The following is a 27,146-nucleotide window of genomic DNA, read 5'->3' as shown; positions in this document are numbered from 1 at the left end:
TGGCGCAATAATGTCCAGCGGCTGCAAAATAACTTGGTCTCGTCATCGCAGCGAGAGGGTTGTTCTCTCCCAAAGCACAGAGATAGCGGCTGCTGGATCCATCATCCACCAACACAGTGTATTAATATAACGTCCCTGCAGATAACAAAGCACAGTTTGGAAAACAAAAGCAGTGACTTCTTCTCGTAAACGAAATGCAATTTTCTTCTTTAGTGTCAGTAAATGCCCAAGCATTTTTGAATTTTAAAAGGAGCAGTCGGATTTGCAATTATTATTTCGACGCAGGCGGTGCAGATTTATGGCTCGGCAATAATGCATTAAAGACAAACGTCTTCCAATTTCAATTTGAATCTGCTTGAGAGATGAGGGAGGGGGGAGAGAGGTATCATCAAAAAGCATTTTCCCATTCAGGTCATGTAACAGAAGGATGCTATAAAAAGGAAAATAGCTCTGCTGGGTAATATGATTTACAGCCGAGATTTTCAAATTTCATTACGTTCTTTCTCGCGTTGAATAAAGGCTGCAGTAGTTGTTATAATATTGGTCGCCCACCATTGAATAAATGCCGCAAACGCGCGCGGCAAAAAGTCCACCGGCGACAGGAAAATTAATGCATAAATTTGATATTACTTTTTCTTTGTTGGAATTCCTGACGTCGCAGGTGTATTATTTGATTCCATATGCCGGGTCATAAATTATTTCCACATTCCTGGCGTGCGGCAACTTTCTCATTCGCGGCGATCAGCGCATTATTTCCACGCAGCGAAATGGAAAAAAAAAGTGGAATTGAATAATAAAATCCGGAACGTGTACAATCCTTTCTGCTGGAAAATGAATGCATTTGGAATTGTGCTGTGCTATTTTTTATTAATAATTTATAAGTTTATTGAATAAGAGGCAAAAAATAATTTTGAAGGTAAAATATTTTAAATAATAGGCCAGGGCAGTTGATAATATCAATATTTATTACTAACAAAAATTTTGCTAACGCTAAGAAATTTATGAGAAAATGATATGAGCAAAAAAAAAATTATTTTACAGAGGATTATAAAATTCTTGGCATGATTTAGAAATTAAAATTTTTAAAATAGGTTTTATATTGTTTTCTGCTTTATTTTGTGTCTTTTGAAGTAGAGTATAAACAAAATTAGAATTGACACTGAAATACTTTATCAACTTTAGGATTTAATTTTTAATTTTTATAATTTCAACTATTCTTAAGTCTAAAATTTAGCATCAATTATAGCTTACAATATTTAAAATTTAATATATTATCCAACAAATTAATAAATAAATGAAAATTTAAAACTGTTTTCTTTTTCAGTTCTTGAATACAAAATTAAATTAACCTTTTCATGTCATTTTCTTGCCACTGAAATTGTTCACTATGAACTAAAGGGTGAGGTTTCTTACATATATACGCAGTACAAGGTGGCTTCTTTTGCTCTTTTTTCTCATCAACCGTTTCAATAGGCCCGGAAATGAAGCTATATATCAGGCGTTGGTGGATGATAATACTACATAAATTGGCCGCGCGTTCACCGCCGCCGCCTCCGTCGTCGCCGAGACTCAATCCTGTTCGCAATAATAATAATAGCGTGTGCGGCGGTTTTTTTTTAAAGGAAGGCGAAAGTAAGCAGTATTGGTGCGGCGCAAGTGGATTTATTGTTGCTTTTGATAACCCACCCGCCGGCGGCTGTCCAATTTAAACAGCACAAAATAAGTCCTCCCTTCTTAAGACGCACCTGCTTTTATGTGCGCCGCGGCCCGTTATTTGCTGTTTCTCTCCACGCTACTTTTTATTAAATAAACTCCGCACAAAGACCCACCGCCGTCTTTTGTATTGTTTGAATTAATTTCCCTTTATGGCGCAGCCAAATGTCAAACGGGCCGCAATAATTTTCAGCCCTCCACAATGCCGGGCCCATTTACGCGCAAAAAAGAGTTAAACATCCTCCGCTTTGAAGTGTTTTTTTGGGTCAGATTCGATGCCATTTCCTATACTGAAAGCGACCCGTGGTTTTTGTGAAAGGTTCCTTTGGCTTTGTCACTCATAAATTATTAGCCAATGTTGACCGATTCTCGCAAGCATGGCACCTATTCACACGGAATCGTCGATAAAAAAGATTGAATTAACAATAATGAATTTTGGTAAAATACGCTATAATGATTTATTAAATAATTTTTTTAATATGATTACCAGTGATATTGGAATTAAAAAGGATAAAAGGAAATCATGAAAAACATTTTCAGGAATAATTAAATTATATAATTAAGTCTCTTTTTGTGTAATTTAAAAATCATTATATTTTAATATGGACTAAGCAGTATTTTAAAGTGCAAAAAAATGCATTATTAAAATTAAATTTGGTAGAAATTGAAAACAAATTTAAGAAATTTTGATTGGATTTTGTTGCCTGTCAGCTCTTTGAGCCGAAATTGAATATTCCAGTAGCAATCTGCGCGGCAAATTTGTTGGTGCCTCGCTTGTTGAAATTATGCGCGTGTCTCAACCCTTCAATCAGCGAATGATATTTCGCAGTAATTGGAGGGCGGCGAGAGAATTATTACGGCGGCGGCACACGGACGTTCGTAAAATGAGAAACTTAAATTGGTGTGCTAATGAATGAGAGAAGCCCCAGCAGCGTCCGGACGGTCGGTCGAGCCGTTCGCTCTCTGCGCCGCTTTTGCAAAGTGCGGATTGGAGAGGCGGGTGATACATGCTCAAGATAATTGCTAATTAAGTCCATCCAGCAACTCGATATCTGCTGCAGGGGATGCAATCTTCGTTCGTTCGTACGTCCGTTCCGGCCGGGAGAGCTCGGCTCGGGCACTCAATTTCGTGAGATGATTATGTAATCGAAAAACAACATCACCCTTTCCGGAAGGCCTTTGCTTGATGCGCCCGGTTATTTCGCGGCTCACGCAGATTACGGCATCAACTCGTAAATGGAAATTTCACTTTGGGCGCTCACGAGACACAATTTGACCGTAGATGTGGAGTTTAATTAAATCAAAACTGTGGGCAGAACACAAATATTTTCACTATTTGTTGACATTTTTTCAAGTTGATTTTTTTGGGTAAAAATTTAAGGAAATAAATTAACAATAATCCAAAAAAATCTTAACGAGCTTAGCACATTCAATTATTCTAATTGAAATAAAGCGGTATGTGGACCTTACGAATCAAGTAATTAAATTTTAATTTGGATAAAATTGGCAAATTTAATATCACCTTCCTTCCAATTTACTTGAATAAATAATGAGACGGAAGTTTGCGCGAGCTGAGCCTCACTTGCGGTTTTTTTAGCCTAGATTGTTTTCCTGTATTTGATAAAAACAGAGGGAAGGAATTTCCGTTTATCCATTTATTTCACTTTATCAAAATGAGGCCGACGAACGGGCTGAGCACGTTTTTAGTAGTTCTGCTGCCACTTTCGTTTGGAAAAAATTGTGAAGAGGATCAAAAGTTAAAATTGGAAGATCCTGTAGCGATTAGAGATGGGGGTTTGCTGAACAAAGATGCAGTTTACGCAAGAGACGAATTCTGGAAGGAGGGCCAAGACTTTTACATCTGCCAATGCGACATTAAGCCTTGCATTAGACTTTGCAATTCAGGTGATTTCCTGACTTTTTAGTAATTCATTTTTTATAATATTGTCCTTATAGCAATAGTTAAGAGCTTAAATTTCACCATCAATGATGCAACGCTGCCCGAGAATAAATACCAAATCGACATAGTTCATAACATAAGTTTAAATAAAACAGTAGATTTGAACGAGCATTTCTATGTCATTAAGGAAGACAAATGTGAAGGTGCACTATCGTTGGATCCAAAGAATAATGAGGGAGATCAATTTACAATTTTAGCAAATGGATCTATTCATTTCATCAACAAGGGTGATGGACAAAATTCTATTCTTCATCACCAGGAATTCTGCATACTTTTTGATGTGTGTTAAGGACCTTTAATCCAAGCTATTATCAAATTTAATTATTCAATTTTTCAGGAAAATGGCACACTTCAAGTTTTCGAATGCGTTGACCTTGCGTCGGACGAAATACAATTTCAAGTCTATGTTTACCCGATCTTCATGGTCATGTCCATCATTTCCCTTTTCCTCACTTTGCTCGCATTTATCTTAACGCCGGAGATGAAAACCTTACACGGAAAAAGTGTTGCGTGCGAGTCATTTACACTGATGATGGCTTTTGTAGGCCTCACTGTGACTCATTTGTCAGGCACTGACAGTGCCATTATAGTTTGCAAAATTTTTGGTAAATTTTTAAATGAAATGTTTATGAAAAATTGCTAAATCTATAAATTTTTAGCTTACATTGGGTTCACCTTCCTTCTCAGCTCATTCTTTTGGCTAAACACAATGTGCTTTGACATTTTTTGGACTTTTGGGTAAGAGGAAATGAATTTTTATATTCTAGGGCCTCTCAATTATTAATTTTCACTTTAAAAAATTAAAATTTTTTTACTGAAATTGAGGTCGCAATCAAAAATTCACATAGCTTAAGGCTTAAATTTTGCCAGGTATTTCTTAATTGCAGAATCACAAGATTAACAAATAAACAAGATTCTAGACTTTGAGATTGAAATTCCTCAATAGTTCAAATGCTTTGGTGGTAAAAGTTGTAAATTTTATAAACTTTTGTCTCCACCTTTTATCGCGTGTGAATAAAATTTCAGTCATTGTGCGGTTTCAAATTCATTTTCATAAAATTTTTACAGAAATTTTGCAACAATGACTGGGTCATTACAGCAGACGCATGAAAAGAAGTTTCGAATGTATGCCCTTTACTCGACGCTTTATCCCTTGATAAACTTGGTCATCGTTGTAATATTTGATTTCACTCTCACTGAAGACTCATTTTTGTGGCCCGGAATTGGCCATGGCAAATGCTGGTTTCGATGTGTGTATTGTAAATTTTTCTTTTTATTCAATTTTTAAACCTTTAATGCATAAATTGGCAGCGCACACTCTGGATTTTTTGTACTACCAGGGACCGGCCATGATTCTGCTCGTTCTGAACATAACTTTCTTCTTCATAACCCTGATTAAAATAAATAAGATGAAGAGTGAGGCGCGAATTCTAAAAAAAGGCGAAAGTATGACGCACGGAGGAAATGGTGGTTGCGCGTGGGACGACAAACAGAGGTCCCTGTTGTTTATTTTAATTGCTATCATAATACACAAATATTTTTGTTTTTCAAACTAAACTGAATGGACATTTTATAGGTTTGCCTTGTACGTGAAGATGTTTTTGCTGATGGGTGGTTTGTGGATAATGGAAACGATTTCATGGGCGGCCGAGAGTAAGCCAAAGTGGCTGTGGGTGCCGTTCGACATCTTCAATAGTTCTAGAGGTGTTTTCATTTTTCTCTTCTGTGTCGCCTGTAACCTTAAAGTTCGGAACTCGCTGATGAGCCGTTTTAAGCCACAAAATGTTCATCCTGAAAGGCCAGAAATCAGCTGCACTGCTCAGAAACGGTCCTGCCAAATAAACAAGACGTCTGAAGTGTCTATCACATGCGGCGAAACACTTGCTACGAAACCGCTTCATAATAATCATAATTTTAAATGGGCTGAAACATCTGTTTAATTGATATAATTATATTGTTACATTTTTATGACTTGTACATAAAATATAACATTTTTGTCGCAAACAACATAGAAAATAAAAATCAAGTGAAAATAAATTTAATACCAAAATAAAATAAATAATATCTTTACAGAAATTTTATGCCTGAGCAGGATATTGAAAAATTAAAAGAATATAAGCCCTTAAATAAAAAATAATTAATAATTGATTATTAAGTTATCTGGCGCATTTTATTTCTCCACAAGAGCTTATAATTATAGTTTTCTAAAATAAAAACATTTATTTTTTATTTTAATTCGTACATAGATTCACAAAACAAAGAAGCTGTGAAAAATTAAAATTATTATTGTTGTTTATTTATGCAAATTGTTATATCACATTGTTATGTGATGCAACAATTTTGAAAAATAAACAACTAGCAAGAAATTTATAGGTGCACTGCTTAATATTAATCATTGTTGTGAACCTCATTTGCATAAAAGATGACATTTAAATATAGATTAAAACCTATTATTAATGATATAATATTCATAAATCGTAAAAAGAATTGACCATTAAATCAAAATTCTTTTATTATTATAACAAATTTCTTGCAATTTCACATTCAAAATTTTGAAGTTATTAAATTTTAAAATGTGAATAATTTCAATAAATAAACAGTAATGAAAATTTTTGAAAATTGATAAAACTTCAATACTATTTTTCTTTTTTTTGGCAACACGCAATAAATTATTTACCGTCTCTTGCCTAGAATTCTCTATCAAAAGAATAGAGAGGGTGCGGAATTGTATGTTGAATTTCGCATCGCAAACACACTCGGCGGGCGACATGCCACCAAGAAGTTGTGGGAATTTGCTGTCGCGGGCGCATCGAGCACGGCTGGGCAGAATGCAGGCGAGGAAGTGGAGTAACGAGGTGGCGTGTTTACATATCATCAGGATGTGACTGCTGTGACATCGGCACCTGAGTCAATACGATATTCTCGTCGGCGAGAAATTGAGCAAACACACCCAGTCATCCACCCTTCAAACGCACATTAGAGGGCCGTAATTACAGCTCGCCGCCTCAATCAAGCGCTTTCCGCCGCATAAATTGAGCCAATCGCCACGTCAGCATAACGAGCAGACATTTGCGGCTGGAAATCGAGCTGAAAACCGCACCGACGTCTATCTCTTCCGACATTAGAGGTGGGCCGCGCCGTAACGACGTTACACTCTCGGAGAAAACTTCAATCTTGCAGAGCAACAGGGAAAACCGAAATTGTGTTTTCTCTCTCCGGCTTCTCATTTCATTATGCTCTTTCTCGGCGGCGGGTCGCGATCTTTTGAAGTGCGTTGATAGCACGGGGAGGAGTTTCTTTGTCGACGGGATTTTTCTTCTCCGTCTGCCCCACACCGAAATCACATTATGCGCTAAATTAGTCTTTCTTTCTGGTACGACGAACCGCCTGTTTTACGTCGTTGCCTTTCATGGCGGCACATTATTCTCATCATGGCTCAATCAAGAGCGCAAAACCTCCGCAGACCCTCGCTTAACGACCACCTAATAATTTTTTACGCACATCAATCAGCAGTTGGTTTTAATTAATGCGCGTAAAAAGGGCTGAAAAGACGATTTGGATTTCCTTTTTAACACGAAAAAGAACAAACGTTCTGTCCCCCTAGTGCCGAATCTTTTTTTTTCTTAACTTCCGCGTGGTAAAAAGCACATTCTTTGGCATGGTTTTTTGCCAGGAAAAAGCACAAAAAACCGAATAAAATAATAATAATAATAATGTATATAAAATCTTTAAAATTTTAATCTAAAAAAGTTACAACTTCATCTTGTGCATATTCCTCTTGATTCATTTGGCTCTTAATTTTAACTTCTAGTATCTCTGTTTGTATTGAATTCCTTAAAAATATAAAATTAAAAACCTGTTAATGTCTCTCAAAAACATATTTTGAACTTTTTTATGAAAATCATTTAATTATATCAATCAAACCAAAATGAAAATTGTCTCAGAATTTGTATCAATCAATCAACTACATTTTTTCAAAAATTATCAAATTCGTTTGGGTAAAAATATCTAAGGAAATCTGGAAATCATGAAATCTGAAAGATCATAAAAATACATGTTGTAGTAACAATATTTTCATACTTTGCATCAAAATTGAATATGTTATTTTTTTGGCCCCCTCGCGGAAAAAGAATTCCAATCCAGCAGAAAACAAGGGGATGAAAGTTTAATTTGAATTGTCACAGAAAACGCGCCGTCTGTCCGTCTCGAGCGATTCCGCCCTCGACATGTTCTCGAATTGAAGGGTCTTCTCGGACCATCGCCGGCAAAAATAAGCAATTTCGGCGGCGGGAATCGAAAAAACAAGACGAGCTAGAAGTTATTTGGCTATAATCTGGCCAGGAGAAATGGAAAACACACAGAGCGCGATGTCGCTGGGGACCGGCTGCCCTACCTCAATGCTCTCTGACAAATTTAAAAGCCAATTTGCCATGTTAGCCGCCACCGCCACCGCCGCCGAGCCACTTTATTTATTCCTCGTGCATATGCATAGGGGTGGGTGTTTGTCGAGGCGCGGGGGCGCTCCCCTCAGGGCACTTCTGGCACGCCAATTTCTTGCCTAGCAAAACATCAGAGCTCTAGCAAGTCCTTGCGCCCGCCCAATCCTCCAATTCAATTCCGACGCCCGTGCAGCCTGCCAGCCGCCGCAAATTTGATACATTTGTCTTTCCCAGATCAAATTTCGCTCCGGTGACGGCAGATGCTGGCTCAGATGGATGGAGATAGAAACACCACGCAGTTGCTAGTTGAAACAAGACCTAGGGTTTAAAGCGGCAATTAATATTTTATATCATATTTTTCAGGAAAATATAAAAATAATTTTAGTATATTAAATTTTTTTACTTATTAAATATAAAATTTTTTTGATTTATTTATTAAATTGTATTATTTTATCATTTCACTAGTTTTTAATGTAATATTTTACCTTTTTTTATCCTTTTTAAAACAATTTAGTATTTTAGATCATTTAAAAAAAAATTAATACAATTTGAATGATGATGCCTTTTAGATGCCAAAATCATTACACAATTAATTGAAGATTTTAATTGCATTATCAAGCATTGGTGAAGATTTTATTGATGTTAATAATTGATATGCACAATAATGGAAGCAACATTGACAATAATATCTAACTATAGTTATAATTCATTGAATGCAATTATTAATGTTGTATTATCTTCAAGAAGCTTCCTTACTGAAAATATAGTTACTTTCTATTTAATTATTTATTGTTAGTTGTTTGCCGAGTGATCATTGAAATATTTTGAGTCAATTTACAGCTTTTTGAAGTATTTGAATTAAATTTTGGAATTTCTTAGATCGTAAAGTGGCTGGCCACTGGCTGAATTTGGTGTATTTACAATGAAACAGGTCACTTTGTAATTTCTCTGACATTTGCTCACTTAAATGTGTCCGCGATCCTTTTAACTTAAAGTCGATGCCAATAAATCCAAAGTTAGCAAAGTTGTCCCTGCGCCTGGGCGCTTTCGCGCGAGGGCTGTTAGTTACCCTCTTAAGTATTGCACGAAACTTTTACTTTAACTTGGGCTGCAGCCGAAGCGGAACAACTCGGGAATCAAATTTATCGGCGCAATCTCGCTAAATGCACACACACACTCACGCGACACACGGAGCGGCTTTTTAATCTCATGATTTGCAGGCGGCGCGCGAATTAGCATAGCTGCGGATGCAATTTAGATAGTGGGGGGTATAATTGCCGCCGGAATCTGAGAGAGCGGTAAATTTTTAATCAGCCGTAATTGATTTATTATGCGCGCCGGGGTTATTATTTTTTAATAAGCAGTTTACGCGGCGCTAAAAGCCAAAGTCTGGATAGAAATGCCTGGTTGGGTGTGCGCGTCACGAGAGGCTTGTAAAAGGTGGCATAAAACAAATCATTTTTACGGCCGCGCAAAGATAAACAGATGACAGTGAGAGAAGGCGGAAAAATCTCCGGGGCTAAACTGCGCGCGCGTGATACATGTAATATCGCACCCATAGGGCTATTTTTATAGCCGATAAATAACCTTAGAGAGTTGCTTAATAAATATATTGGTGCGCGTAACGTGAACGAATGGCCGAGGAGGTGGAAAAAGAAGTGGCACCGTTTGTTTGAATTAAACGCCGAAAGACACAAAAGGGAACAATTTTTCTTCGGGCTAAGCCGAGCACAAGAAAAAAGAAATAATAAATAAATTGTGCGGAAAAATGACCCCGGCGCTTATTTTTCTTATTTATATTTTTCCTTTCTGTGGGGAGCGGATCAAAAGCGGCCAGCATTAAAATGCATGGGGAAATTATTATTTAAGCGGACAATGAGATTTGTTGGCTCTTTGAAAGCAGCCGCTCTCCTTAGAGACTTCTTTGCTGCGACAGCAGGCAGGTGGGCTTTATTTTTTATGCCATGGTACGCGCCAGTTTGTTTGCGACCCGCTCTCTCTCGTCGGAGCATGCATGCATGATCGCTACACGACGACTTTGTCGTGAATTATTGAAAATATGAGAGCATTGTTATTCACAAGGGCTCAGTCATTTTCAATATGCATGCTGCTCAAGTGGCTATTGCCGTTCCCTACGCGCTTGCATGGGAATTCGTAACGGGAATTCAGTGGACTGAAACGAGACCTTTTTCTCTTTTCTGCTCGGTCTATTTTTTTGTGAAAAACGCTGACCGGAAATATGGAGTACGCAGAGAGCAAAAACGAAAGCGTCTCGTGTTTTATTAAAATGCCTCTTTGAAGTTGCGCCAATCGAATTTCCTTTCCGAGAGAGGTTCGCTTTGAGCAATTTCTTGAATTATGCAAAATGCTGGGGAATTTCATGTTGCTAACAGGACACGAGTGACAACCAAGAAATACAGGAGACGCTTATTTGTCCAAGTTTGAAGTTTGTTTTGTTAAATAGAGGCAAAGTATGCAACGCGCACAACACTTTTGGACCGCGGGTTGCATAAATAAATTATATTAGTAATAATAATGATGATGATTATTATTTATTGGATTTATTGAGTGTACAACGTGGTCTTGCAGATAGAGTGCAATTGCACAGTGTATTTATTTGATCCACACACTATTAAATAAAAATTCATTTACAAAATTAAAAAATAATAAATCAAATTAAATAATTAAAACAAATTTTTGCTAAATATTTTAATATGTTGTTACTATTATTGTTAATTTTTTTATTCTAATTTTCTTTATAATTAATTTCCTATTTATTGAATTATGTTTTAACTTACAATTAGCTTTGATTCAATAAATAGATTGCACTCATGCATTTAATTTTCTCAATTCTATGCAGGAAAATTAAAAATTTAAGCAACCGTGCAGCACAGTTTTCAATTGCTTATATTAGTATAATTGACTTGCATGTATTTACCTAATGCTGATTCCAATACGATTGATTAAATGAATTTAATATATAATAATAAATATTCATAAGATAAAATTGATTTGAACAAATTTGAGGAAGAAATGATCTGTTATCCAGAGGAGAAAATAATGCTGTGGGTAAAAAGAGGCGCCAAACAGAAGCCGCAGAAACACCTATCTCTGAACTTGAGTCCCTTCTGCTGGAGCGATTTCGCGGAATCGATTTAATCATGCAAACTTATTATTAAACGCGCAACATTCTGAGGATTCATTTAATTAAATTTGGAACCATTTATCATTCTGGAACGCGAATATATTAAATTTCAAGAGCGAGCAAGAGAGAAGAGCGATGCGTGGCAATCACTTAAAGATTTAAACATGATTGCCAAGCGCTTCTAGTCTCTTCTTTTGTTGCTAATGCGAATTTCGAGACAGACTCGATGACAAATGATATCGAAATTGTGTTATGCGCCGCCCGCACACATAATGAGAATTCTCGGTCTAGAGGGGGACGAGATGATTTCTTCCAACGTCGCGTTCATCCCCCTCGAGAAAGGGGCATTAATATTGCTTTCATTTGTGGCGCGGCGCATCGATCTGGCCCTTCTCGCGCCATTATTTGACCGTATAATGAGGTGGCCCATCAAGCAGCTCGCACTTCTTCTTCTTCCTTCTTAGCCCTCGTTAATTGCTGCGCGATTTGCGGCGCTGCGGCGCTTTTTCGCCTCTGCTTTTCCTTCTACTCAAAGTCGAATCACGCGGCAAATGCAAAAGCGGAAAATAAAATCAACCTGACGAACTGGCTCAAATTAACTTAGCGCCGCCGCACCGCACCACCACGCTGAATAGCAAACGTGCGCGCAAATTGAGCGTTTTTCTCCGGCAGAATTTCTCTCTCTCCTGTTTGTGCCGCCGCCGCCGGCGGAAAATATGCCGCGCGAATTTATTCCGCTGCTTGCTCTCGCGGTTTCTCTTGCAGACGTGAGCGATGCAAACATACACATACCGCCGTCGCCAGAGATATTTTTGGACGCTGATGAATTGAATCAGAGAAAATCGAGTTCGCCTAAAAACAAACCGAGAAATTTGCCGAGAAAAGTGAGGTTCACGATTTTTTTTTAAATTTTGAAGCAGGAAAAAGTGCAGCTTTCAAAAAAATTAATATAGGCTCCATTGAATGATCAGAATCAAATTATTGAAACAAACTTGGATTTAAAGCTAGGGCTAGTATTTTCTAGGTTAAAATTTTTGAAATTGTGGGAAATTGTTTAGATAAATTTTAAATATTTTTCTTCGATATTTTAAAATTTAGGTTCATTTTTCACTTTTGGGATTATTTTTCTTAAGCAAGTTTGTTGCTAACAAACATTTTTGAAAACTAATCATTCATATCTCTTTTAATTCCATTTTTCTGTTATGTTTCAAGGAAGACGTTGGCACTCATGAGGACATAATTAAGTAAGTACCATCATCCATAATAAACAGGCACCTAGCAGGTTGAAATTATAAATTGAAATATTTGCTATAAATTATTTTTCAAAGAACTTGGTTGCTTCTTGCCGCGATCTTGCCGCCGTAATATATCTTGAAATGTCAATTAAATGATTATTCCAAATTACTTATGAAGTTAATTCATCTTATTTGAAAATCCTAGTCTCGTAATAACTAGACACACAGAAAATAGTCATTTTTGGATCATTTATTTGAGATCCAAATAATACAGTTTTGCTTAACAATTGAGATTAATATGAAACAATCCTAATTGAAATTAAAAATTTATGCAAGATTTAAATTTTGGAAGGTTTTTTAAGACCAATTAATTACAGATAGGCCAATTGGTTCTAAATTTAATCATATCGGCCATGCTCTGACGTCGCCTTACAAGTTTCTTCTTTGAAGTTCAATAATTTATTTATATAGCCGTTTTATTGCCTTTTAATACCGTGTTGCAAATTGTAAACACGAATCAATTTATAACATTCAACTCTAGAAAAATTATTGCTTTTCCTGTGCTTTTCGCCCTCTCATAAATATCCTGAAGCATGTGTGTGCAATAAAACTTTTCAAATAAACACAGCCATCTCTTTTAAGAGAGTCCGAACGTCCCCCTGCGCTTTTTTTATCGCCAACTTTGAGCCATAACACAGTTGTTTATTTACCTGATACCGACGAATATATCACTCTTTAGAAAGAGCGAGTTGCCCATCTTTTTGGCCTTTCGCTTGTGAATAAAATCGGCGGTCAAGTTTTGAGACGGTGGCGGCGGAGAAAGCGAGAGCGAAATCTCATTCTGGGGCGGCGGCAAAGGGAGAAGGTCTTGTGTTAAGTTCACTCTGGCATATAATGAGCTCTTCACTCGGCGGGAAATGGTTTTGAAAACAGATTTCCCAGCGAGAGCGCAGGGGGCAAGAAACCATTTCCGAGCGCAATAGAAAAATGATTGACACGGTAATCAAAGCACAGCGTTCCCTCTGCCATATTCCATCGATTAATAATATCCTCTCTGGTGTGGCGCGCGACTTCGGCGCGCCCGCGTCTCCCATTTTTCCTCCTTTGCATTCTGCACCACATGTCTTGCCTCTTTGACAAAGACAATAAATTTGCGCACAAAAAAGTTTTTACGGAAAAATAATTTGATTCATACAATCAAATCTCATTATAAAGAAACATATTTGTCTTAATTTATAAATTGCTGAAATTCAGGTTTAGTATTAATTTTCATCATGTATATCAAAATTAGTTTGCTAGACTAAAACTAAAAAGCTGGGGGAAAAATCAAATTCAAATTTTTAGTAGCTCGCATTATTTTGATGGGCACATTTCATCTTTAACATGATGTCTTATGCAAATGTGAGCCTCAAAAAAATTGTCGTTTAACATAAAAAACTTTTCTATTAACAAGTGTTATAAGTAACATTATTTTTAATTTATAAGTATTTATTTCTTTTTACATTAAATTTTTTTAAATGTATTTTTACCTTATTTAGATTATTCTTTTATTTTTTTCCGTCCAGTGCAGCATTTATTTTCCATACTGGGACTCGGATGTCATTGAAAAAAATTAATCTAGAGTTTTAAAATTTATAAGTTCCAAACACTTGTTCAAGAAGTCATATTTTATCGAAAGGTTCCTTATGTAGTTTAAATAATATGTAGTCCTTATTTATTGAAATTCTTAATTATACATTCAACTTGATCTAATCCTAAAATGATTGTTGACTGTAATCAAAATCAACAATAAAAATGTAAGTGAATGTTTAAGAAAAAATTGAATGTGAATATCGAAATTCATTAAAAACTTTTGATAATTCGTGTTTGCGATTTTTCTCTTAAGAAAATTGAATGAAATTGATCACATGCATGCAACTTTCAAATTTAATGTCTGATAAAAACGTGATTCCAGAGATTTGGGAAAATTTTCCGTTTTTCCGTGACACGCCAACAATGTGGCTAGTTAGCTTCCAATTTTCCGTCTGGCTCGCTCATTAGTCAGAGTTGAGCGGAGTCTCATCCTTTTGCGTGCAATTAAAGAAGGCGGCGTGTGCTGCGGGTAGTCTATCCCGACGTCCATGTACCCACATGCATGTGGAGCAAGCTGAAATAATTGCTCGAGAGCGAGAGACACAGCTCGCTCGCTGTGTGCCAACTTGTGTTAATTTCAATGCATTTGCAGCAGGCAAGTGACGGGACGGTGGTTTGTGCTGGCAGTCCACCATTTCTAATTACATTTTGTCACACTTTGCTGCAGATAAATGTATTCCGGATTATTCACGGCGACATGTCAACTAATTAATTCTCGGGCTGTGAGCTAAATTAACTTGTCTCTCCTGGATATAATATCCTCCTTCTCTTTCGGACCGCTGACTCTGAGGCTGCACGATTCACCTAAAAAGCTCGGCCAACTGTGAAAAACACAGAGGTTGGAGATTCTTTCAATTTCCACAAATTATTTTCAGAGCTAGTTCATTTTACCAGCGCTCTGATTTTGTTTAAAGTTAGTGTAACTTAATAGAAATTTTTTAAATTTATTTTTTCAAATTTATACATTTATCAAAAATTTATAAGTACTTGACATAATTTTTATATAAATATCAACAGCTGATATTTTATATTAAATCTTGTATTATTACTTCTCCTTATTTCATCTAAATCAAATTTTCGTTCTATAATTTTAAAAATTGAATATAATAAATGATAGTTTACTTATAAATTCCTTTGTACTCTGTTGAATACATAAAGAATTATTTTTTTCTGATATTGACAAAGAACATCTCTACGTGTGATTAAGAAATTAAATTGTAAACTTTTAATTGCACTCAATTCGAAATTTATAATGAATATTAAAAAGAGAATTATAAGTTTTTGTAATAAAAAAAGCTCACTATATTGAGCCCAATTAGTAGAAAATTATTGAAAATTTGATAATAAATTACCAAAAATCTTCATCATTACGCTCTTTCAATTATTTTAGTTTTTATCATCAAGGGGCTTAATTGGCACTCTAATTGGCGATGATTTGCAATTTGTATTGGTGGCAAATTCGCTCAAGTCCAATTATGGCACCCTTGCCGCGCTGAATTCCGGCAAAGAGCGATCAGGAAAATTTGACATCTGTCGGCCGGGTCGTGGGAATAATAATAATGTGGTGCCAGTTTCCTGGGAAATCGCGCGCGGCTGCGTCAGCTCCAGGGCAAAAGGAGAAAAGCAAGCAATGCTAGTCCTCATTAGAGAGCTTCCCTGCAAGTCTTTTAATTGTCCACTTAACGAGCACAATCCGGTGGTGTAGGAGAGAGAGAGAGGGACCCTGTCTAATTGGGCGACCCCTTTTTAGTTTACCATTAAAAGAGGCCCGGCCAACGCGATTTTCACAGAAAGAGAGAGATTTATTTTATTCCTCTTTTAAAATACAATAAAAGTGTGTATTATTGGCCGTTGATAATCTGAAATTTTGAATTTCCTTTGTCAGTGGAATTTATTCATCTCTCGCGGATATAATCCAATTAAATCTTGGGCCGACCCTTCCCTCTCTCTCTATTATTATTATTATTATTGCCGCGAATCGATTTTGTTTCGTACAATGCCGCCGCCAATTTTCCGCGTGGATAGTTTCGCTAATTATAGCAGGTAAACGCGCGGCTATTTGCAGTTAATTAGATCATCAAATGTGCGCACGAGTGAGCGCGAACGCTGCTGCGAATAATTAGCAAAGCGGAATTTTCAAAAAGCGGCAGTTTGTTATGTTAGCCGCACCGACAAAATTGTTCGGGATTTGTTTGCGGTCGAAAAACGCGCAAATCATCATTAAAAAGGTAATCAAGTGTCATAACAAATAATAATTTATACCAGAAAACTCTTTCATCTGCCACATGCCAAATTAGAATGTCAAACAACTCAAATCAGCGGATTGTGATTTCGTCAAAATATGATTTCCTCTTCTTTCATTTTTATGTTTGATCAGTGGACTGAAAACCAATCAAAAAAATTATCGAATTTCAGTGACGCAAAACTTTTTATAGAATAGAAAATGAAAGGAGCTTTTCAATTATTAATTAGTAAAATCAATTGTAAGTGAAACAAAACCCTATGAAAATTATTTGCTCTATGAAAAATCGCTGGAGTATAACTATTATTTTTTATAAATTAATTACATATATGTACACTATTTGTCTAGTGGAAAAATCCATCTGTTGTAAAAAATATATAGATTAATTAACAGGATCTAAATTTGGCCGAAAAAGTCTCGTTAGTGACGAGTCACTTTTTTAAATTAAAGGAAATTATTTATTATAATAATAATAATACATCAATCGTGTTTTGATAATTTTTGACTGTCAGGTTATTTAATTAAAAGCAAATTTTGAGTAATTTTTTTCACTAATTTTGCATAGGTCGGATGCTAGGAACTCATCAAACAAATCGCGCCGTGCCTATTAATTAAATTTAGACAGTGTTTGCATGGCAATGTAATTAAACAAATTTTCCGCACATCTAATGATATAATAAATCTCAATTTCTGGAGAAGCGAATTGCGTGTTGGATTCGAGTCTGAATCGCACACATTCACACTCGGAACGTCCATTTTTTTCAATGAAAGAAAGCTTTTAGGGCGTATAATAAAGATATAAGAGCTGTCATTGCCGTAATGTACACCGAGACTCTATCTCTTTTGAAGCGGTGTAAAGCTGGGATACAATGCGGGCCGCATGCACACACAGTTAATTGAGTGATGTCTCCAAGTTAGCGATCTGCTTTCTGCAAACACGACTATCCACTCTCCTTAATCCCGCGTCTTATTAAGTCGCGCGCGCAGCGGTTCGCCTCCCCCGGCGGCATCTTGTAGATTAGCTCGGATGACCCTTGGGCTATAACTTATACATCATGAAACATAACTATCACATCAGCAACACACAATGCAGCCGGGCATTAAGAGTTAAGTTCAAGACGCTGTAGTGTGCGCGAAACCAGGCCCGAACTTTCTCTCTCAATCAGAAAAAGCATTTCAGTGTTTCCTTTTTAACCCTGCACCTTTGACGGATGAGATCTCGACCAGAGAACGTTCCTTGCACAAAATACGCTCCTCCATCATCCGCACTATCAAAATTTATTTCACCTGTTTCAAATATGAAACTGCACCTGATTAAACTAAAATTTTACAAACTGCAGTTATTATAAATATTTATAAATAATTGTATTTATTAAAAATATTTGGTTTGATATTATTCCTTATTGTTAGTTTGAATATTTTTTCATTTACTTAACTTTTTTCATTTTTTAAATGTCAATATTTCCGGTATTATTGTTATAAACTTTGGAATTTATTATAAAAATAATTTTTCTTTCCTAATTATTGATTTATTATTATTTATTATAAATTTATACGATTTTCATTATAATATGTTTTTATTTCCCTATCTGGAGTATATTTGATCATATTAAGCTTTGCTTTTCACAAAATTATTTTCCATCAGCAACGTAGAGTGACTGTCGTGATCCCCATGAAAAATTTAAATGCCGGTTACACTTGGCATGCACGGCTCACCTCCTAATGATGGGACATAACTCGCGCGTCTCTCTTCTCACTTGGTGCACAAAGTGCGCGCCCGGCCGGGATTAAATAACTTTCCCCTTTACGTGTGCGGTTTGCGTGCAGAGGTGTGTGCGGATGGCAAATGAGTCGCACATCTAATTTGAATATGTCACCTCGTCCCCGCTTTTTCAAGAGCCCCTTCGTCACAGAATGAATATTTAGTAGATAAAAAATGATGAAAACCGTACCATAGTAGTATTTTCTACAATCTAAAAAATAAATAATAATGTTTGGACTGGCGAATAAAAGAGATTTTTTTTATTACAAATTATTGCTCAAAAATTAATTCCAAATCAAAAAGTTTGACATTTTTTACTTACAAATAACTGGGTCTTTTTTTAACTAAAATTTGAACTGAATTTTTTTCTGTTTCTAATTATTCAATTAATTTTCACCAGCCAACTTAAGCTTTTTCCTTTTTCTTAAATTTGAATATTACCATCCATAACATTATAAATCAAGAAAACTTGATCCACAGATGATATTATTTGTAATTTATAAAATTTCAAAAACTGTACTGTTATATCTTAATGTATAATCATTTGTTTGAGAGAGATCCAGTTTTATGCTGTAACTGCTGTTTAATTTATTCATATTGAAATTGTAAGAATTGAAGCAATACACGTTTGTTATATAATTGCTAATTTACTGCATAATGCAATAGGATAAATTTTAAAAATAAATAAAATTATTTTTAACTTTAAAATAGTAAAAATTAACAGAAGCAACAAAATATAGCTTGGAAAAATAATTATAATTTGTATTTAAATAATAATTTTTAATTTTTATTTTACAATATTTATTATTTTCAAGTGCAATTTTTTTACCCATTTGAAAGTTGAGAAATGTTTGATTGGAGATCACGCGGGGCATCAGGAGGTTCATTTATCAGTTTCACAGAGACAGCGGAGCTAAACGTGCTTAGCGGGTTGCGGCGGGCGACACAAGGGGAAATCGGTATGATAGAGTGGAAAAATGCCTGGTGGTAAAGTGGCAGTGCTCGGCTTACACACGTTGGCAATGACGTTCGTCACCAGGGATTGGAGCGAGTGTGTGCCGTTATCATTACAAAGGGTTGGCTTGTCAAACTGCAGCGCAGCATCTCGCGTGACAGCAGAGACAAATTTCCATGCTTTCGGTTGAATTCCTGGCAAGGAGGATATCTCGCGCAGCTCTCACTCTAATTACGCGTGCAAACATTTGTGTGCGAAGGCAAATGAGCATATAAAGACAAAAGTTGGCGGCGAAACTTTCAAACAGATAACAACTCTCTCTGGCTGCTCCTTTATGCGCGAGACAATTGAGAAATTACAAGAGCGGGACTGCGTCTTCTTATCGCCGTCGAGAGATTATGTAAAGAGATATTCGCGGAGCAGTAAAAAATCATCGCCATGAATTTTCCTCTCTAGCTCTCTCCGCCGTAATTCACGCTCCGAGTTTGCTTGCTCTTCTCTCTCTACCCGATTTTATTATGCGAGATGTAAACACTTGGTTAAGTTTAATGCGTTCTCATTAAAATTATTATGTAGAAGAACCGCACACTCTCGGAATAATATTCCAGAGAGTTTCCTCTTTTGTTCTCCGCTCCGACTCTCTCTCTCTGTTATCTCGTCGTCAGTTACGAATTTTTGCACCCAAAGCAAACACAAGAGAGAAAGAGAGACGCGAGCAAAAACATGGTGTTTGCCTCGGATGTAATTAAAATTAAATTTTAACGCGTGTTTTCTCCGTTTTGTGTGCCGTGAGAGAGGCAAAAACTGTGTCAATAAAACTTCTTATCTTGAGCTTGGAATTATTATCATCGCGGCGGAAAGTCATGCTTTAATTCGCCACGCTTTTCCTTGCTGAGATTTCTCAGAATTAGGCTTTCTTATTAGAAACGAGACGCAAAAGTTCTGCTTCCAAAAACGAACATTCAAATGATCTTTTTGCCATGGTTTTCAAAACAATGTCATGTGCCATTTGCATCATATTATATCAAATAATTTTTATACTGTAACAAATATTTCATTCCAATATTAGCATGTTTTTACTCTTTTTAATAGAATATTATTTTTTAAATGAATCATAATTTGTAAGGGTTTGAATAAAAATTTAAACCAGAATACATGTTTTCATGCAATTAATTTAAGAATTGGAATTATAACAACAATGAATGTTGAATAAAAATTTGTAAATAGTGAAAATATGGATGTGAATATTTGATAAAAAATAAAGTTAGAGAGCCCCAAACATTATTTTGTAGCATTTATTTCTTGAAAATCAACTTCAATTAATTGGATTTTGTTCGGAAGGAAAAGTCTACTCTAATACATAATGCAGCCTGTGAATTCCTTTTGTGTTATCTTAAGCAATTCTGAAAATCGGTGGTAAAATTCAATTCTTTTTTACGTAATTTTTTATAATCTGTTATTTTTATTTTACTTTATCAATTATGATAAAATATCTGAGAATTGTTTTTAATTTCGTTGCATCTTTCTTGCGATATTGTAAACAATATAATGAGTATAAGTCGAAATGAAACATAATTTTAAATGAAATATAATTTCCATTGTGTGTAATCTAAAATTGATTGAGATAGCAAAAAATTGCCAAAATTTATAGTATTACTACAAAATGCTTGTTCCAAAATAATATTTGCTCTTGGAAACTCTAAAGTTTTTTAGAGCTGATTTTTTTAATCCTCTGTTTTTTGCGCATTCCACAATCTGTCTGCCTTTTCAAAACAATTGACCGACTCAGCACTGCTTTCCTTTCCACTCCGTGTACATGCATGATTTTAAAAATTTCAACCACGTTTGTGGAGCGCAGTTCTCTTGAGCAAATAATGGAGCAAAAATGCAAATTCGTCGGTCTCCGCAATCTGCAGCACAGCCGGAGCTCATAAAGAGCGCGGGGACGTACGAATCTGGCGGCGGACAAAGCGAGCGTGTCCGTCGGTCCGAGCTGTAAAAAAGCAAGATAGGGCACACACACACACCCCTGACTGACTGCTTTTAATATTATTTTTTACAGCGCACGCATCACCGAGTGTGTGTGTATGTGTGGCCGGCGCTCTTTTTACACCTATTACATCAGTAATGGCCGCGTCTCTCTCTCTGCGAAATATTCACGGCTGGAATTTTATAAACTACACACACATGAGCAGGGGTGCCGCGCAAACGTCCGCTTTTTTATATTTGGCCGTCGACTGTAAATCTCCCTCTTTCTCTCGCACTCGCTCATTTATAATTCAACCCTCTCCGCTCGTGCTAGGATTTAATTAAATTAATTATTTTTTATTACGGCTAAATGCATCGCTTTTAATTTCGTAATGAAATGAGATTTGCCGCTTACACCAGCGCAGGCAGCGAGGGCGAAAAATGCGACTGTGAAAGGAACTGCTTGGCGAGGCCGACTCGAGTGCAAATTTAAACGAATTGCGCACGCCACTCGCAAATTGGATAATTAGAGTGAAAACTTGAAAAAAAGCACCAGAGCTGCCGGGCTGTGCATGTCAACTGGAACATTAAAGGGAAAATTTCCACTCAAATCTCTGCTGGAGTTTCGCACTGAACAATTTTGTTGTAAGTCATTACAAAATATGTTGATAAAGTTTTTTACTTTTACTTTTTTTAATTAAGGGAAATCAAAAATTTTAATTCGCTTCAAATAACTTGATTTTTTTTTAATCAGCCAAAGTAAATAGCTAACTAATAAATAAACGTTGAAGGAATAATGCAATTTGCTGAAACGAAAGAATATCACCAATTTCAAGTTCTTTAAACAATTTTCAATTATTTATATTGCTTCAAATTTTAATTTTACCTTAAATAAGTTTTTTCAATTTTAGAAATTTGACTTTTAAATATTAATTTTGAATTTTTATTACCATTTCTAAAAATGTTGTCTTTTTTTTAAGGTGGCACAATCAATTTCAAAAGATCAAAAGAATTATGTACATAGTAAATATAAATTCATTACATAAACCATTGTAGAGAAGAACAAATTAAATGAGCATTACATAACACATTGGTGTCCTCTACATACTTCTGCATATAATAATATTTTAAAAGATATTTTAACAGCATCATCTGGACATTATTGACCATTCTTATTTACAACAGATTGATTATCTGTAACTTATTGTGTACGTATTTAGAATTGTTTATTACTTTTCTCAGAAATAAGAGAAGTGTAAAATTTGCATATCAATCTAATCATACAATTAAAATTTTAATTTACTACCTTTTGGTATCCTGGTTAGCAATGTGTACAAAGTAAAATACATAAAACATTTTTACAATGTTTTCAATGAGGAATGAGGATATAAACATTTTAATTAAGGAAGCACTAATTACTTTCGAAAAAAAAGTCATTGTGTAATCCAAAATTTAAAAATAATAAAATTTATAATCTGTCTTTCAGTTTTCTTTTGAATTGCCCTCACGAGTAAATCACTGGAATTTTCTGTGACTGCGGGCGACAAAAGAGCGATTCGCACGAACCGGTCGGACAAGAAGAGGCCGAGACGGGGGTTTGCAGTTAAGAAATGAGCAAATCTAAGTGGATCATCGCGCGGTGGCCCAAATATAAAAATGGTCGAGTTGCGGCGTCGGCGGGACGAGCTCCCCATTTATATTTCCCCGGGGTCACATAATACGCGCGGTTGGTCTTCATCATCATCTTTCACAAAGAATATCGCACAGTTTGGCGGTGCTTACATGTTTCCGTATAATAATGGTTTCGTATTGATCAGCACGGCCCGAGGCGAAACCTTAATATCCTCCGAAGCTGATAACCGACGACTCTCTTCTTCGTGTTGTTGAAAAAACGACAAAGGCGAGCGAGCAAGGGATGTGCGGCTCTTACAAAGGTTTTGGGAAATAATGTTGTCGCCGGATTAGAAAAAGCAGAGCAGGCCGTAATAGCGCCACACTCGCTGATAAGCCTTTGTGCGCTTTAAATATGCCCCTGCTCGATAAAAATGCTCGCTCGTAAAAGCGAGCAGTTTGCGGCGTTCGCCACTACCGCCCAGATAACACGCTGATTTTGCAAATTTTCCAAACACTCTGCGGTCGCGTGCCTTTCTTCGGAATTTCTTTTACTACTTGGCCCTTAGAAACTGCAAAGTACTTTCACTTTTTAATATCTTTTACGTCTTTTGAAGCTTAACTTGCTGTGCACTATGTGTAATTAATAATTTATGATTATTTTATTATTATTTCAACTCAATGAAAACTTTCCAGTGATTATTAAATTATAAAATTAAAATAATTTTCTTTTATTTGAAATAAAATAAAAATAGAAAAAATATTGAAAAGATTGTATGATTGGAATTGCTCCTCTGTTCTTAATAAAATGAAAATTACTATAAGTGTCCAAAATTACTACCAATAAAAATAAAATTTAAGGTGCCTATTTATACTTAAATATTCGGCTTGACACCGAATTATTTTTGATTTTGATAAAAGCTTGAAAAATGTGGTTAAGAAAACCAGAATCAAATCTACACGCTACAAAAAGGCTATTGAATGTATTAATTATCGTTGAAAAATATTTTACTTACGACGACTGAATTTGTTAAACATAATTTTTTTCAGCCAAATTAAACTTATTTTATTTTGAAATATAGCCCCACTAATTGTGAAAAATAAAACTTAATAACAAAGAATATTATAATAGAAATCAGCCGAGGAAAACCGCCAAAAACTGAAATGTTTTGTTGAATATTATTCAACATTTTTTTATATTCCGTTCATATTCACTGCTTTTTTCCTACCTATCATCATTGATTAATCAGTTTGGTTTGCTCAAAACAAAAATAAAAACCAGGAGCTTTAAACGTCAAAAATTGTTGCAAAAAATGGGCAAAGCGACAAAGTGGAAAATTGGGGAGCTTGAAATTGACAGCTGGTTTTTGTTCCGTCCGTTTCGTTTTTATTCATTTTTTCTATGTTGTGCGAAAATCGAGCCCGGCAGCTCCTTTTGATATAAACAAAGCTGCTCATTTCCCGCGCAATTAATATTTGAGGCCCAACAAGCATCACCCGTGAAATATTTAAACTGCCTGCGGGTATTCCCCGTTTTAATGCGATTAGTTGGCAAATAAAAAATTTCAGCCGGCTCTCTGTCATTATTTTTTCCATCCACCCTAGCTCGGCTCTTTTTCATTGTCCATATATGCGCGGTGCAATTTTTTCATGCGTGGTTAATCTGACAAGCTGTTTGCTCATTTTTTAAGGGTAATTAGTTGTGGCAGGCCACGGTGAAATATGAATGCAAATCCGGACACGCGGCATGACCAATCAGCATCCGACCAGCCTGCACGCCTGTCCAGATAAAAATAATGCCGCTTTCGCAAACACACACACGCGCTCCCTTGAAATTTGGTGACGCACTTTTTGCTCCCCGCGTTTGTCCCGTGCGCGTCCCAGTTGGCATTACATGGTTTGCAGAGTGTGATCCAAATCCTCATTTTTTTTTATCAAAAGGGATGAAAAGGGTGGAGAATTGCATATAAATCTCATTATTCTCTCCATTCGTAGGTTGAAATCAATTTTTCTCGTTGAATTATCACGAATAAAATTATATTATTTCAGATGGTTGGGAAAAATATCATCTTGATCAATTTTCTTGCATAAACGTTTTATCAGTAAAAAGATGAAGTGATTTAATTTAACTTTTTAATATTACGGTAATTACTGGAAGTCAAAGTTATACTTTTGTTGAGTATATTTTTGCTTTCACTAAATTTTTGCTTAAATTCTAGTATCCATTTATTGATAATTTTATTCTAGAATCTTGTGTTTGGAAATTTTAAAATATTCATTTCAAATAACGACATTATTAAAAATCTTGTTTTCAAAATAGCTGAAAACATTTCAGACATATTTTGCCTACTTGACTGTCTTAAAACATAATTTTAACCTGTTTTGATTAAATAATCGCCATTAATAGTTAACATAAAGAGCCATTTATGCCATTATATATAATATTGGGCTATTTTGCCCCATCATTGGAGCTCCTTGGTCAAAAATACTAAGTGACGTTAACTGCAAGAATGAATAGCGGAAATAATTTTACGAAACTAAAAACTGTTTGTGAAAGCCGTGCATATAACAGCTCTTAATTTATTATAATTATTAACTCTCATTAAAAAATTACAAGATTCTTTGAATTAAGTTAAATTTGGATTACTTTTTACTTTTTTTCAATATATAAAATTAAAAAAAAATATAAATAATCATGATTTAAATTTACATTTTTTATCAAAATTACCTTGAAAAGTTAGATTTATTGTCTGCATCATTTCTAATCCACGTACAATAGCATTTATTTAAACTATATATGCCAATTTTCAATTGCAAGTTACAAACCGAAAATTGCATATTGTTTTAGACGAGGTGCACGCTCGAACTTGAGTATGACGAGGGAGGTTATTGTGGGGACCCATTGTCAATGTCAATCCACTGACGTCGAACGTGTGCGCTGCAGCAATAATTCGAGCTGAAGTAATTCGTTTAGCCGCGCCGTCAAACTCCCTGGTGTGTGTAGTTCGGGCGTGTGTTTGCCTAATATCTTAATGTGCCGCGCCATCAGTGTTAATGATCACCAGCAGCCGCCGCCGCCTGCACGCCAAAACATGAATGATAATTATCGCGGCGGCGACAGCGTCGGAGTGCAGCCGCTCATTTTTCAGAATTAAGCTCCCCGGCTCGATCTCGAATTTCGGCAAATTTCGCCGTCAATTATTTATGATAGTTAGCTGAAATTTACTGACGCGGAATCCTTTAAAAAAATATTGCTTTTCTGAACTACTAAAAGAGTTAGAAAAAAATGTATTTGTTCAATTTGCACTAATTTTGTGTTCAGATACTTTGATTACATTTCACATCAAAATTTATTATAAAACTGAGAAAGTATTGAAAGTAATATTTTAATCGATTCACCTTATTGTATTAAATTTGAAAACCTGTGAATGAAACTAAAATACAATTTTATGAACTGGTTTCAAAGTGTATTATTTGCTTTAGACAGTTTTACCTTTCAGAAATCATATAGCAAACGCAAACTTTTTACATTTTTTGCCACCCAAAATGTTCCCCACTCGTGGGAGAGAAAGAAAACTTTTGCCCCAGCACGAACGTCAAATAATTTGTGCCAGCAAATGCTTTTAATGGCCACTATACCTCAATAAACGCAATATATTTTAACTTTTATTTCCTTTTCATACACACCAGGCCCAATTGAATTATTTCGCGTGCGACGCCGCTCCTCAGTTAATCTGTTTAATAGCCGCCAATAAATTGCGCAATAAGCCCGTAATTTAATATTTTCCCCCTGTTTTGTGCCATTCGGCAAACATTCCGCCACTATATTTATTTGCTGGCGCGACACACCATGTGAGGTATAAATTATTATTAAGGTCATTTTGTGAATTATGTCATCTGTGTGGGCAGTGAGAGCGTGTAAAGTCACATCAATTATTTGAAACTAAAAGAAATTAAATAAATTTAATAGAAACATATTTTTTAAAATATTAATATTTATTAATTAATTTTTACGTCATATTTTTTTTAAGAAACATTTATTTAACAAATTTATATTTTTATTGCATAATTTTTTTTTAATAACTAGAAATGCATTTTCTGATAAATTTGAACCATTTTCTTTTTAATCAAAGGATTTTGACATTTGATAATGCATTTAAGCAATCAAATAAATAAATGCAAACACAAATTCTCATTCCATGCATGTTATAATGAAATTAAATCTTTATGGGGGCTACGATATGCCGATTGTGTATAAGTATAATTTTACGTTTATCATATTATTAGAAGAAATAGAATATCATTAAACATAATCAGACTGAATCAGACCTGACATTATAACTGATGATTCATATCATCAATTACATCAGACTCTTCAGAACTAAATTAAAATTACATAAAAATAAATTCTCATTGTCAATTGCAGAGATACGAGTAAATAGAATTTGTGATCAAAATTTTAAATCCTCAAATTTCAAACTCGG

The 27,146-nt window shown here is 35.4% G+C and overlaps 2 protein-coding genes across 5 annotated transcripts in view; both read left to right on the top strand.

Annotated features, from left to right (window-relative positions):
- LOC132204167 (LIM domain only protein 3-like) overlaps positions 1–27,146 on the top strand; it is a 155,209-nt gene that overhangs the window by 98,454 nt on the left and 29,609 nt on the right. For 3 of the 4 annotated variants that reach the window (XM_059632497.1, XM_059632488.1, XM_059632507.1), the window contains one exon: positions 12,470–12,501. The exons of the other annotated variant lie outside the window; for it this stretch is intronic. The gene's annotated coding sequence lies outside the window, so the exon portion shown is untranslated. The remainder of the gene's footprint in view (positions 1–12,469; positions 12,502–27,146) is intronic. 4 annotated transcript variants of the gene reach the window in all.
- Positions 3,398–5,811, top strand: LOC132205069 (G-protein coupled receptor Mth2-like). Its single transcript, XM_059633922.1, has 8 exons — positions 3,398–3,618; positions 3,670–3,816; positions 3,871–3,953; positions 4,011–4,278; positions 4,333–4,411; positions 4,742–4,923; positions 4,985–5,168; positions 5,250–5,811. Exons 4-8 carry the CDS (start codon positions 4,095–4,097, stop codon positions 5,611–5,613), a joined length of 993 nt encoding a protein of 330 aa, XP_059489905.1. The 5' UTR covers positions 3,398–3,618; positions 3,670–3,816; positions 3,871–3,953; positions 4,011–4,094; the 3' UTR covers positions 5,614–5,811.

The sequence above is a fragment of the Neocloeon triangulifer genome, unplaced genomic scaffold (genome assembly GCF_031216515.1).
Source record: "Neocloeon triangulifer isolate White Clay Creek 2 clone unplaced genomic scaffold, ASM3121651v1 ptg000002l, whole genome shotgun sequence".
NCBI lineage: Eukaryota > Metazoa > Arthropoda > Insecta > Ephemeroptera > Baetidae > Neocloeon > Neocloeon triangulifer.
This window is presented reverse-complemented; position numbering and strand designations above follow the sequence as displayed.